The 15153-nt window shown below is 42.2% G+C and overlaps 1 protein-coding gene across 1 annotated transcript in view; it reads right to left on the bottom strand.

Annotated features, from left to right (window-relative positions):
- Nucleotides 1-7096: 7096 nt before the first annotated feature.
- LOC102384750 (leukocyte elastase inhibitor-like) overlaps nt 7097-15153 on the bottom strand; it is a 13422-nt gene continuing 5365 nt past the window's right edge. The window contains exons 4-8 of the mRNA XM_006038681.3: nt 14380-14508; nt 11358-11475; nt 10597-10739; nt 9572-9748; nt 7097-8940 (exon numbers count right to left, since the gene is read on the bottom strand). Coding sequence (XP_006038743.1) covers nt 8536-8940; nt 9572-9748; nt 10597-10739; nt 11358-11475; nt 14380-14508 — 972 coding nt within the window. The 3' untranslated portion in view covers nt 7097-8535. The remainder of the gene's footprint in view (nt 8941-9571; nt 9749-10596; nt 10740-11357; nt 11476-14379; nt 14509-15153) is intronic.

Below are 15153 nucleotides of genomic sequence, written 5' to 3'. Positions count from 1 at the left end.
TGGAACCACCCGGGAATGGGTTGGCTGCCCCGGGATGGTGGTGGGATGGCAGCTGGGTGTGATGGCAGCCAGAGAAGGTGTCAGAGATGGGGCACGGGGCACTGGATACCCACCAAGCCCGAGCTTTCTCCAGCACACCCAGGCTTCCAGCACCCCATGTACTGTCTCCATCGCCTTCTCTGGATTGGGCCCTTGTACACATGAGGAATAGTGCTGTATTTTTTTTACATAGAAAACTAATACACATGAGATGTGTTTTACTTTGCTATGTAAAAACTCATTTAAATTGTAAAATGCCGCCAAACCTGTACATGGTTACGCATTTAAATGATTAAAACTGGGCAACGAAGCCACTTAAATGGGCTATTTCCTCATATACAAGAGCCGTTAGTCACGTGTACAAGGGCCCTCTTACTCTATGACTATAACCAAGTCACAAGGTCAAACTTTTGACAAAATATGTGCTTGTATTCCTAAGCCTGTGTTTACACATGGACAGCTTTACGTAGCCATTTGAAGGGTGAGAAGTTTTGATTCTGTTAAAGTATTCGGTCAGTGAATATCCCAAAATCCTGTATTTAAAGTAATAATTTTGCAATAAAAATGTAATCGCAAATGTTTTGTTGGTTTCATCTAGTTTTGAATTATTATTTTAATTTACATCCTTGGGGATCTTACTGCAATATTTAAACAGAAGTAAAACTCTAGATTCCTTTCATGTCATCACAGAAATACACCAAAGAAACCACACCAAAGCAAGTAACACATGCGCTGCGGGGGCCCAGGTGCTTCCCTCGGCAGCAGCGATTCCCCTGCAGTCACCCGGCCGGGTGCTAGGCACATTGGTGCAGCCCCAGCTCACAGGCAGCACCCGCTGGATCCAATGGTGCACGGGGTGCCGGAAGCCTGGCCGTGCTCAGGGAAGCTCGGCTTTGGTGGTCTTCCAGCACCCCATGCACCGTCCCCACCAGTAATAGATTGCAGCAGACTATTGATTCTTGGCAGCCAATCACAATGGTTAATGACAGGCAGAATAAGCGGGACATTATAATAGAAAAATTTAAACTTATGGAATAAGAAGATTTCAGGAAAGAAAATTTAAGAAGTCTGGAAGACTTAGAAGTCCATCAAGTGAACGTGAATATGACAGAATGCGAAACAGGCAAGCAAGAGAAAAAGGAATTGGCTGAAGAAAGAAAACAACCTTTAGAAGCTGATTGAAGAAATCATTTAGCAGTACTTGGTCAAAGGATTACTAAAAATCCTGCATTTAAAGAAATACGTTTGCATTAAAAATTTAAGTGTGAATGTTTTGAGGTTTTCAGCTAGTTGGAGTTCTATTTTGCTATTGTGAGGGATCTAAATATATTTTCATTTTGTGGAACTAGTTTATGTGCTCCTTCATGATGTGAAATATCTTGCTTTACTACAAATAACATTTGAGACCTGTCTTTTGCCCTTTCATTAGCACACTTTATCTATTTCCCCCTAAAAAGTAGCTTTTCAAGCTTCCCTAAACAGTCACCTCAGCAGATGACATGTAATGCCTGTTGTCTTCCATAAACCATGCGATCGATTTCTCCATTGCTCACAGAATTTAGTATCTTTAAACAATGAAGTATGAAGCTTCCAGCTTCCCTTGTTCTTAATACAATGATTTTAATCAATTGCTATTATAATGGAAGCTGGGTCAGAAATTAAGATGTTATGTGTTTCTGCACCTAAACAAGGAGGAACCAGAGACTGGGTATAAGAAAATAATCCTGAAGTACGATAAGTGAACTGATAAGAAGCAGGTGTAGCCTCTCACCTCTGGGTTGGTGAAGCCTCCAGATATCAACCAATCCTAGGTCTTTTTAATCAATAAGGGGGCTTGTTTTCAGTTTTCTGATGCACTCTATTAACAGTAACTGAGTTCTCAAGCACCGTATCCAATACGCAGTTCCAATCACCACCCAAAAGATTGGACTTTGTTGCTGACATATTGGTACTGTATGACAAAAAGATAGTATCTCCACTACTCTTACCTCCTCTCAGAGTCGCCCCATCTGTTAATGAATGTGAAAGCAATCTGTTTGTGAATGAAAATAGCTGTACCTCTGCTTCAAGAATTGCGTGAAGAGTGGGATACAGCTTTTCAAAGCATTTCTTGTAAGAAAAGCAATCCGACTGTCCAGAGATGGTAACGGTCTGAGCACTTTCATCCCTTTGGTGGGCTCATTCAATGCTCTCCCATTGCATGGCATGATAGTCATTGTCTTTACTTATCTCCATTGTACATTGAATGACGTTGCCAAACTGCTGGGGACAAAGAGGGAAAAGACATAACAAAGACAAGGCGTAACCAAGAAACCCCCAGAGCAATATAATAGAAAATTTTAAAATTATGGAATAAGAAGTTTTCAGGAAAGAAAATTTAAGAAGTCTGGAAGACTTAGAAGTCCATCAAGTGAACATGAATATGAGAGAATGCGAAACAGGCAAGCAAGAGAAAAAGGAATTGGCTGAAGAAAGAAAACAACCTTTAGAAGCTGATTGAAGAAATCATTTAGCAATACTTGGTCAAAGGATTACTAAAAATCCTGTATTTAAAGAAATACGTTTGCAATAAAAATTTAAGTGTGAATGTTTTGAGGTTTTCAGCTAGTTGGAGTTCTGTTTTGCTTTTGTGAGGGATCTATATATATTTTCATTTTGTGGAACTAGTTTATGTGCTCCTTCATGATGTGAAATATCTTGCTCTACTGCAAATAACATTTGAGACCTGTCTTTTGCCCTTTCATTAGCACACTTTATCTATTTCCCCCTAAAAAGTAGCTTTTCAAGCTTCCCTAAACAGTCACAGCAGATGACGTAATGCCTGTTGTCTTCCATAAACTATGCGATCGATTTCTCCATTGCTCACAGAATTTAGTATCTTTAAGCAGAGTCGCCCCATCTGTTAATGAATGTGAAAGCAATCTGTTTGTGAATGAATATAGCTGTACCTCTGCTTCAAGAATTGCGTGAAGAGTGGGATACAGCTTTTCAATGCATTTCTTGTAAGAAAAGCAATCCGACTGTCCAGAGATGGTAATGGTCTGAGCACTTTCATCCCTTTCGTGGGCTCATTCAATGCTCTCCCATTGCATGACATGATAGTCGTTGTCATTATCCCCATTGTACATTGAATGACGTTGCCAAGCTCTTGGGGACAAAGAGGGACAAGACATAACAAAGACAAGGCGTAACCAAGAAATCCCCAGAGCAATATCTCACTGCTTGGTCACATTCAGGTCCCTGATGGCTTCAACTAACACGACCACACTCACCACTCCACACACTAAATAGTTAAAACAGATTGTTATTGCACCCTTGACCATGTATTAATATTACTAACTTCACTAAGATCTGAAAATCCACTAACCAAAGCAGTAAAGGAAGTGGTAATAATGTCATGTCATGTACTGTCATATACTTCCCTGAATGCCTGTGCTGAAATGTCTAGAGCTAAAAACAATGTTACTATATAGCCAACCTCTTGAGCACCTCAGCCTTCAGGAAACAACAATCTATCTACTAACTGCTAAAAGATTTAAAGTGGCCTTCGGTATATCTATAACTGACTAATGACACCTAATTAAAGAGTCCTTGTATAATTAAAATGAGGATATTCTGGATTTGGCTTCTTCTCAGGTAATTAGCCCAAGAGTTATGCTCTTCAGTAACAGGGGTTGTGAAGGCTTCTCAGATGGAGGGACAGCTGCCTGCTCTGCGGCCTCACAAAACGGAGGGGAAGCTGCCTCTCAGTATCGCACAAAATGGAGGGGAAGCTGTCCCTCACAAGCCAAGGAGGCTTGCCTGGTCCACGCGGCAGTGTGAAGGGAATGCAGCACAGGAGCCCAACAACTTTGCTGCCTGGGACACGCAGGGGAGAATGGTGATGATGATGCCATCGAGGAGCGCTCTGCAGAGGGGTCGGCAAAACGACCCTGCGGACGACGGGGTTGAGGAGTACCACCCCTCTCTCAGTGAGTATGGACTCCCCCTGGGAAAGGGTAAACCCTAGGTACTTACCTGGGGCTTGCATGGAGGCGTAGACCAGCTGCTGGTGTTTCCTGTGGTAAGTCTCAGCTGCAGTGTGAATGGAAGGACGCTGCTTGATCTTTTATTAGACCAACTAAATAGTTGGAAAAACTGTTCTTTGCAAGCTTTCAGGCACAAACACCCTTCTTCGAGCATAGGGACAGTCTGCTGGCGCTTTGTGTTCTCCATGGTGGAAAAGAAGTCAATATGCAAAATGCAGGTCTGTGAATATGCGAATATGTGGCAGCGAGGATCAGAAGGGATGGGGGACAATAAGTGTGAGACAAATAGGTGGTGGGGGGGATAGGAAATGTTGAACTGGTGCTCGATTGTAGCTGGTAAAATGCAAGTTTCCCCAAGTAGCTTGTGCACAGGGAAAAAAGGGGTTAATTGTGTTTCAAACCGGCGCTGTAGAGATGTGCCTAGGTGTTCGGTAGGTAACGGGCCTGCAAGCAACAAGGAGCTCATTTGCCAATGCTGCCACATCAGGTGGACTTCAGCCACCACCTAACTGCATGTAAGAGTCTCCCCACCAGGGATCCTGATTTTCTCTGATTTAAAAAAATCCCAATTTTCAGTTAAAAAAAAGCAACTCCAAATCTACATTTTTCCATGATTAAAATGCAACACCACTGTGTACACATCTCTATATTAGTGGTGTTTCATTTAAATGACGGTAAATGTGGATTTGGAGTTACTTTTTTAAAACTGAAAATTGGGGATGTTTTTTTAAATCAGAGAAAACTAGGATCCCTGCTCCTCACTGTTTCTTGTGCCAGGGAGGCACCTGAGAGAAGGGCAGGGCAGTGAAAAAAGACCCTTTTGAAAATGGAGATGCTAGAGGCAAATGGAGACTGAGAGAGAAAGGCAGGAGGGGAGGAACCTGAGCGCACAAGTGAGACGCCAGCAGGGATGTTCCCTGAAAGAGACTGCCTGCAAGATAGCCAGGTGTTTGGGGCCCAAGGGTTCACCTGGTGTATTGTAGCTGACCAGTACACACTGCTTTCTCTTTAAAGAAAAAAAGAAGAGGAGCTGCTTGCTTTGGGTGCACTCCGTCCCCTTGAAGAGGGAAAGTCCCCTCCCAGAGTTAAGCCAGAAGGTAAGGGAGCCAGAGAGAAGAAATTGGGGGGGTTCAGGACCCAAAAGGCAAGGGTGCAAAGAAAAGGAATGGACTGGTAGCACCAAGCAGAGGGTTGTTTCTGGTCTTGAATCACTGAGGGGACAAAGACCCCTTGGGAAAATTAGGTGATTTATTTTAAAGGAGCCCTGAGGATTTCATCCCAGAGGTTAGCTCTTAGGGGTGTACGAAGCAGGCCGTATTTGATTTGGATTTGCATTTGGCCTGATTCAGGGGACACTGATTTGATTTGTTGATTTGGATCACTGTCCCGATTTGATTTGGCTGAATCCAAATCTGAAGATTCAGTGCTGATTTGGAGAATCAGCGATTCAGCCGTAGACACAGCTTTAAATGTTTTTTCTACATAGCTCGAGGTACCAGGCTCGGCTTGTGAACGCTGAGATGGTGGGGCAGATGGGGCGTCCCACAGGAGCGTGGGGGAGGGTGGCCCGCGTGCTCAGCGGCGGACCTGGAAGTGGACCAGAAGTATTTCCGGGTCTGCTGCCAAGCAGATGGGGGACCCCTCTCTCCTACATCTCCCAGTGCGGTGAGCAGCTGCAGGTAGACCCTGGGTGCCCCCCCAACCCAGGAGGCACTAGTTGTCAAGCCAGGGGGTAGCGGGGGTCACTTGCACGCTCCGCGGCAGACCCGGAAGTGAACCGAAAGTGCTTCTTTTCCACTTCTGGGTCCATCGCTGAGCGTGCTGGGGACCCCACTGCACTCCCGTGGGATGCTCCGTCAGCCCCACCATCCTGATGTTCACGAGCCACCTGGTACCTTGAGGTATGTGGAAAAAATATATAAAGCTGTGTCTATGTCCGAATCATCTGCCCCCACCCTGCACACAAATCTGGGAGTATGTGTCCCCCATACCCCTCTGGGAGTGCGCACAGATGTGGGGAGCCAGCCCCACCCTGCCTCCTGGATGGGCTGCCTGCAGCCCCAGCCCGCTCCCCACCCCAGCCCCGGAGCCACGCGTTCCAGCCCCAAACCCCGCATACCACCTGGACTGGGCTGAAACTCTCCAGAAAAGTTCGAGGGCGGAGGGAGGCTCCACAAGTTATTTTCCCTCCATTTTATCCAGGGAATCTCCAGTGTATAATACTCGACCACTCCTTGGAACAGGCAAAAACCTTTGTCTCTCCATTCTGCAAGATGTGTGCTCAACACTGGGCTTCTGATGAGTGCTCTCTACACTGTGACCCCTTCCCATCCTGTCATGAATTCTTTTCTGCGCATTGGCCACATTCGGGAGATGTAGAGGGTGTCCCCAATCTCCCATCCCAGCCTTGCCTACAGCTTGGTGGTCAGGGCTTAGCTCACTGTTGTGGGAAGTAGGAAATGGAGGGTGCAACCTTTCCAGTCTGAGGGGGACCTCGAGTTCAGGTTTCCAACTTCCTGAGAGAGTGCTCTAACCACTAAGCTTACGCAAAAGGTGGATATGACTGCAGCTTCCCCTCAGAGGTAGGCTCCTTTTAGTGCCAGACATACCACCCTGAGTCAGGCACCTGGGCTCTGAAGAGGAGCAGGATTTCAGAGACAACCCTCTGGTTCCTGTTGTCTAGGTCTAGGCACCTTTAAGCCCAGGTGTCCTGGATCACTGTTAAGAGGCATGCAAGTCTCCCCATTCTATGCAGAGTAAACCTTGGTATCTTGCCTCATCTATTTGTACCTTCTCTCAGAGTGGGAACTCTTTTTCACATTTGCTGAAGCCAGAAAGAGCAGCATCCTAGAAGACGATAGTGGTCTGGCCCTTAGGTGCTTTGGAAACATTTTACCCACGGTCTATAAATACTGGACTGTCTCCACTAGTCTGTATGGCTAAGGCACCTATTGCAGTTAATGTGTTCAAATTCACTCTTCATGGTTTTATTATAATACGAGAAGTCTGAAATAATTTCCAGAAATTCATTACATGTGACTGAGTGATTTATTTGTATCATTGTTGAATGGGCAGCCTTTCATATCTAGATGTAATTCTTGGGACAGAAAAGAGGAGTTGCTTTTGTGGATAAAAATTAGGTGACCACATTCAGAGTTTCATCTGGAAACAACAGGGTAAGAAATTTAGGGCAAATAATGTGCAGCCTCTTTCAGACAGAAAGTTAGGTTATTTTGAAGGCTGCATCCTGCTTCCCAGCGTTTAGGCAGAGAGATGGGAACGCTTGCCACATTTGTAGAATTTTCCCGAGATCTCTACCTGATCCATGAAGGAAGGACGAGATTTTACCCATGTGCACAGCAAGAAGGTCAGCTACCTGTGCAACAGTATCTCCCCCTTCCCTGTGCTCAGGGAAAGGCCAGGGTGGGGATGGGGATGATGGTGAAGGAGAAGGTCTCCGGGTAGCTGTCGGTATGGTGAATGACTACAAAAATTCATAAACCTGAGGGTTTATCCAGGTACTTCTGTTGCCAATTTTCAGTGTACATGAAAGCACCCCTTCTTTAAAGCAGTGCTGATGTGATTATATTGGAGGAGTAATGCCAGGATGTGAGGGAAGGCATAACACTGGGTTTTCTATAAGAAAGGCTCCAGGGAGCCAGAAAATAGGACTGCAGCTCACTCACTGTGGGAAATGTCTCCAGCCACATTCTGTATGAACAGGGGCATTGACTTGGCCACCTGATTTACTCAGACATTCCTCAGTTTAAAACACATGGAAACAAGAGCACGTAATGGAGTCAAAATGATTTCAAATTTAGGAGATAGCTGCTTTGGTTATATTATAATAACCAATATAAAGACAATAAGTTATAAGCAATATAAAGGCAAAAGACAATAACATAATAGAAGAGGGGCCAGCAACATATTCAGATTCAGTCTGCAGAACCACTGGAGGTGAAGAGCTTTGCCTGTGCCTGCACCTGCCCCCATGTCAAGGTCAGGCAGCAAGGGTTTGTGCAAGAGCTGGGCAGTTTCTAGCTGCACCCGGGCCTCTGCCACTTATCACCATCACCGTCCCTCAGTTGTAGCATAGGCACAGCTGTCAGCCAGTGGGAAGCTGCACTCTCCCCCCCAGCCAGGGGGTAGGGGGCTGAGAGAAGCAGTGGCAGTGGCACAGGCACAGCTCCTAGATGCCTGACCCTGGCTTGGGCGCAGGAAAAACTCCCCACTGCCAATGTGCTGCTAAAGGCACTTGGTCCACACCAGACTGGAGCCGTATGGTTTTGGCCACAGCTTGTCGAAGGTTGCTGGCCACTGTATTAGGAGACTTTTCTTAGAAGCCATTGCATTAAAAAATCTCTCATTTCAAATTTGCAAAATTTCAAAAAACTTGAGAAATATTATCTTTTATCCTCACTACAACAAGGTTGTAGGTCTTCCTATATTGTTTCAAAGTGCCCTCTAGTTAAGGAGAGGTACATTGGCCAAAAAAGAGAATGCTGTTGTTTACATTGTGTTTGATAAGGAAGAGGAAGGGGTGGTCAGCCTTAAACTCATAAGACATCCCAACACTTGTAGCACCTGCTGTAACCCCTGTAGCAGCAGCTGCTTCAGTGCCCTCTTCATTAACATCCACATAAGATTTATGGACGCCTTTGGACACAGCCAGACCACGGTTTCCAGTCATTCCTGATAAATCAGCCTTCGAAGAGTCAAACAGATCGCACATCCCCATAGCCAGCAGAGTTTCCCCAAGGTCATAGTCTTCCTGCATCTTGAATCGGGGCAGGTACACATTCACGTTTCGTTTATGCATCTTCGTCATCGTGGTCCACTCTACAAATTTTTTATAGATGAGTGCACTGTCAAGCTACAGGGGCAAAAACAGGAGAATAGAAAACTTAGGATGAAAAAACAAAGAGACCAAAGAGCTGAATTTGTGCGAGTGGAGTGAATCTGGTTTTCAATTTCATGTTTAGTATGATTATTTAACTACAAAAAACAAATGGATTACCAGAACACAGCTCATAATCAAATGAAGAATGGGAAGTAGGACCATTTCCAAATATATTTTAATCTTTTCCTGTGTCTTTTGAGATAAAGATATCAAATTTTATTTGAAATGTGGGAAATATCTAACCAGCACAATTGATGCTCAATCCTGCCGCGCTCCCAAAGTAACATTTTTTAGATTGTCACTAAAAAGTCATATTTTCAGGATTAATTGTTGATTTTTTTTTTTTTTTTAAATCCCCAAAGTTTTATTCATTAGCAATTTACCATGTATATTTTGTCTAAGGAAATGAAATATAATGTTCTCGGTCTAATAACGGGCATCTTCAAAATCCACAGTAAATGGGAGAAAATATAAAGAACCTTTACTATTGCCTTTTATTCTGTCTGTACTGCCCAGGTAATTGAAGATGAGCAAAGATATCAGTGCATTCATAGGCAGCGTATATAAGCCTTTTATACACACCCTCAGAGATCAGAGGATTTACCTGTTCCAGGCCAGTGGAGTTATCCTTGATATCTTTTGGTAAAAAAATGAACATACTCAGTTCTCCTCCTTCTTCATTACCGTAGGGGAGTTCGAGCACTTGAATCTCAGGTTCCTCTATGATGGCCAGATTGTAGTAGCCATTCTGAAACATCATCTGCACATTCTTGGTCTGATTCTGTAATATGAAGAACAGACACGAAGAGAAGCAGAAAGCACAGACATTCCCCTATCCAGAATCTGTGTACTGGAAGTCACACAGTCAAACTGGGTTTAGGATCTGTTTCTGGCCCAGGATGAAATTCTCCACAGGTAGCCAGCCCCTGTTCTATCTGTCGGCTTTCTGGACCTGAACAGTGGCATGTTGTGTTCCTCCCTTTCAGCCCCTCTCACATCAAGTTCATTATAACTCTCCTTTTCATTCTACAGAGGACAATATGGACTTTTTTCCGACTTATGGTTTAGGATAGAATTTCCCTCAACCCCATCATGCATTTGTTTTGACATCTCAAATGAGGACATTTTGTTTTAAAGAACACCATAGAAAAACGTCCATTTGTTAAGGAGAAGAATTAAGTTAAAATCCCCTGGATATAGTTACGTTCCTCATTTTGGAACCCAACATTATAAAAGCCAGAATAGCGCCATGCCAGAATCCTGTTTTATAGATTTGGATTGCTTCAGGCTCAAGAACAGAACATGAACGCAACTTCTTATCAAGTGTGTCATGTGTTCAGCTCACGTGACCTTTTCCCCTTACCAGGCTTTTGTATCTAAATAGAAGTCCTAATTGGCCAGTTCCCTTATAATTAAATAAGTCTGTTATCTTCCACTGAAACCTCTTTGAGGATATCTCAGTGTGGAGGGATGAATGTCAGAGCAACTCCTGAGTAACTTGTGGTAGAAACATCTCTATAGAGTTAGTTAAAAGGGTTGACAGGCAGCAAGGAGAAGCTCTCAACCTCTTTTAATAAAAGTAAAGAGAGGGTTGTGTTTCCTTCACTTCAGCCATAGTCCATACAGTACCTTGTTTAACCTGAAAGGTCTTTCCTTGGTGTCTTCTTTCTTAAATTCTGAAGTCCACTTTCCTTTAAAGTAGATAGCATTGACCAGCACCAGGATAGTATCTGAATCTAGAACGTGCTCTGCGAACAACTCTTTGATTTTACCTTTAAAAATAATCAATTCAGCTGCATTAACATACTTTGTTCAGATATTCCACTAGACTTGATTTATAATAATTCAGAGTTCAGTGATGACAAGAATGATCTTGAAATGAAACTGATGCATCAACAGTAAACTATTGTAGAGCTGCAAGCCAGAAGACCTCAGAGGCCATGTCTATTTAGCTCTTTTCTGCCAAGCTTAAGACCACTGTCAAGAAGCAAACCTGCCCACTCTCCTGGGCAAGCCTAATCATTAGGCAGATCAGTAAGTTACAGCGGTCTTGAGTGCATGCCCTGGCACCACTCTGAGGCTCTCCTGGGGCAGAGTGGCTGGCCCGTAGAGGTCAGGAGTGAACGACTCAGTGCCACTCTCCTGAGAAAGAGACTTGTAACTTGGTAGCAGTTCTTGGTTCTGCTGGGAGCCAGGATAGACATGTTCAAAGAAGTCTTGAACCTGTGTCCAATTTTCTAGCATTAACAAGTAAAGGACAATGTTGTGGAAAAATTGAAAAGCCTGTGAGGCTTAGCAAAGCAGAAAGAACTTCATCTTCAGGTATTATATTACTCATTAATTCTCATATGTATGTATTCATCCAAGCACCCAATATTTCCTGGACTTACCACTGGTCTGTTCTTCCACCCAGGTGTTAATTTTTTTTCTGGTTTCTTCTAGAGCATTCCTAAAGTCAACAGCTTCCAGCTCAGCATGGTACAGTGTCTCTGTGCACTTCAAGTATTGCTGGAAAGTAGGAAAGACAAATGTGTGTAACAGGGCCTATAACTTCCTGTGTGCAAGACCCTTCCCTATTGCACCAGAGCAAGAATGGAATATGGGTAGAGAGTGAGACTAAAATCTGAGGCTGTGCCAGTGCAACCTCCCATATCCTGCACAGACTATTTGAAAGAAAATCTATTTTCAAACCCACTTTTCTAATCAATGTTCATTCTTTCTTTGTCTCCAGTTATATTAACACTTATTTTACAGTTTCAAGATGCTACTCAGAATGACTCCTTGACAGGAAAATTTGGTAAAGTCCAAAGCAGGAGCCTCTCTTTATGCCCTCAACCCATTGTTACACATCTGTCATTAACTTTCAGAGGGAGCAGAGCACCCAATTGTGCCTTGTGTTTTTCACAATTTTGCTCTTAATGTCTTTTTAGGGACTTAAATTTAAGCTGCTGGGCTTGTTTATTGGTTTTTTTGTGGGGTGGGGGGAGGGGTTGAGCTTGTACTATAGTGAAAAAGGGAAAATGGAAATGATTTTTTTAAATGTTCTGTCCTCATAATTGAAGTGCATTAAACTCTCTTTTGTTCATGGTGTAGACTTTACATAAGCAATTATGCAGCCTGCAGAGGACATTCAGGCCCCTGACACATGTTAAATTTAAGATGTGATTAACCAGTTAATCGTGTTTTAAATAGTAATCCAGCCACATGTTCAGGCAATTACTGGCACGATAAGATTCCAGTCACAATTCCTGTGCCATGTGATTGTCAGTCCCAGCTCTCTGGACTGCACAGGTTCACTGGGCAATTGGCTTTTTACCTGCAGGTGCAGGGCAAGATCAGGATCATAATCCTAGACTGCCCCTGGACTGGCCAGCATAATGATGTGATTGCAATCTAATCCCCAATCCCAATATAGTGCAGTTGACCATGCACATGTGCCATTAAGTGAACATGTGCTAGTGAATATGTGCCAGGTAATATATACTGAAGGTATCCTTGAAGGTGCTATATCTTTTATTGTAGCAGTTAGGCACAATGTTAGGCACAGTTAGCTATTACTGAAGATGCATCTTCTTTGTATCCCCCTTCAAGAGGCCCCTTTCTAGTTCTTTATAATTTTGTCAATGTTCTTATTTTGGGGGGTGATCTCGTTCTTTTTGTCAAGGTCCTTCTTTGCCAAGGGTTTCTGTTTCAGCAAAAGTGGATTAGCTGCTTTTGAGCATTAAAGCAATGAAAGGAATATACCTTTGTGATAAGACATAGCATGTCTGAAAATTGTGTGGCAAGATTGTGGCTTTACTGATTTGTGGTTGAGATAAGTACTGGGTCAGACACATGACCTTCTCAGTTCACTGAAGATAATGTGAGTGTTGTCCAAATTAAAAGTGTTTCAAAGTGGGTTCTAACGCATTCTGCTTCTAACAGACAACAGTTTATTTTTATTGATGATCTTCCAATGGTCTGCTAGTTCTGCGTGTGAAACAGCAGTGCATCCTGTGTGGAAGTTCCCACTAAGCGTACTCTATGTGGAATGCAAGGTAGCCCTGACTGCAAATTGCCCTGTGTGGAGTCCAACTGATTTCACAGGAATTAAGTAGAAACAAATGTGGAAGATCGACCTCATTCACCTCTTGCAGGAATGATCTTGCAGAAAGAATATTCTGTAATCACTTCATGCAAGATTCCTCATAATGTGCACACTTGTGGCTAAAGTGACCCTGTTTTGGCATTTTTATGAGCAATTAATTTTACAATCTTAGAATTCCTTATAATTTTTTATTAGAAATTATGTATTAATATGGGTGTTTTCCAAACAAGGCCTCTGATTAAAGGTGAAGTGCATATAAGAACTGGGACACTGATCATGTCAGAAAATATAACAGTATGTCTATATATGTATATGTATATATATATATGTATGTATGTGTATATATGTGTGTGTGTGTGTGTGTGTGTGTGTGTATATATATGTGCGTGTGTACATATATAGATACATATATATGTATGTCTCTCTCTCTCTCTCTCTCTATATATATGTGTATATGTATATGTGTGTATATGTATATGTATATGTGTATATGTATATGTATATGTATGTATATGTGTATATGTATATATGTATGTATGTATATGTGTATATGTATATATGTATGTATATGTATGTATATGTATATGTGTGTATATACACATACAGATAGGTTTTTTAAAGAAAAAACAGTTTTTATTTAATTCAATTTTTTTAATATTTGGTTTTGGTAAATATATCAATATAAAACAATCTCAAATAGAAGTTTTCATTTTAAAAAATTGTGAATCTTTGTAGTACTTTCTTTAATGGAATTCTGCATGTCTTTGTCACTTTTATAGTTTTCACAAGCTGTTAATTATAGTAATGCCTATCATACAATGTGAGAATGCAGTAGCTGCTAGTTGTCAAACTGACATATCAGTACTAGTACTAGTAATGCAAATTATAAAGGATAAACGTGTCCCAAAATAATATATTATAAATAATAATACATGAAATTGAAATAAACATGAAATTTACAAATTCCAGCATGTACTTTTCCAAACAAACTTTTTTAGTATTTTTTGCTGTGAGAATTTTACAAATAACTACCTTCATTCTGAACTGGAATGAAAGCAAAATTAAAAACACTGATATTGTCTGCAAAAAAAGAGAAAGTCAGACGTTTAATGAGTTCTGATAGCCATTGTGAACAAGTACCTATCTATGCTTTTGCTTTTTTCTTTACTCCCTGCATGGAAAACAAGAAACAAATTTGACTACTGTATAGGACATCTTTATGGAAAACACTCTCACCATGCCATCTTGGACACATTCCATTATGTTCCCGGGTAGACAGTAATTGTGCTAAATTCATTACTAGCATGGACACCATTGCAGCTTACCTCAAGGAAGTGAAAACCCTTTGCTCCGTACAGCCTGTTAGCAATGCTTAGAGAAAAATTGGTGCTGGGCTTGTTGATTGCTGATAAGAGTGCCTGGAACTGAGAATGAACTTCTCCAGTTTCTTCACACTTCAAATAACAAAATAATAATTTCTTTAGCAGGGTTGGCCTTTCAACCATGAAGCTGTATCTGATGTAGAATTGTTACCTCCCCACCAAAATATACTCATGACACCTCCAGATCAAACATCATAGACTAGGCCCCTTATTTTAGCCCTCAACATGAGGGCCTTTAATTATCATACAAAGACATATTTTTCTTTGTTAAACTATTTTGCCTGGATTCTTCTCTTTCTGTGGTTCTCCCTCTTAGCAATCATAGGCATAGAAGAAGGGACATGAAACATTTCTACCTCCACTTTCCAAAAAAATGAGAAAAAAGGACTTTCCTCATTCACAGTGTCTTTCATTTTCAGGTTGCCATGGTCCAGCTCAACACTTGCAAGCATTGAAAGAGAGGGTTATTTATTAAAAAAAGATGCCACTCATATAATAAAAATGGGCCTTATGTAGTGTAAATATATGGAATGAGAGTTTGGGAAGACAGGATGCTCAGATCTATGCCGTTCTCTGGGGAATGCTGCACCTAGGGAGGAAAAATGTCCAGCATACCTACTGCCTAGGAAATGACCTGCTTGGAGGCACGGAAGCGGAAAGGGATCTTGGAGTCCTAGTGGACTCCAAGATGACCATGAGTTGTCAGTGTGACGAAGT

The sequence above is a fragment of the Alligator sinensis genome, unplaced genomic scaffold (genome assembly GCF_000455745.1).
Source record: "Alligator sinensis unplaced genomic scaffold, ASM45574v1 scaffold935_1, whole genome shotgun sequence".
Taxonomy (NCBI): domain Eukaryota; kingdom Metazoa; phylum Chordata; order Crocodylia; family Alligatoridae; genus Alligator; species Alligator sinensis.
This window is presented reverse-complemented; position numbering and strand designations above follow the sequence as displayed.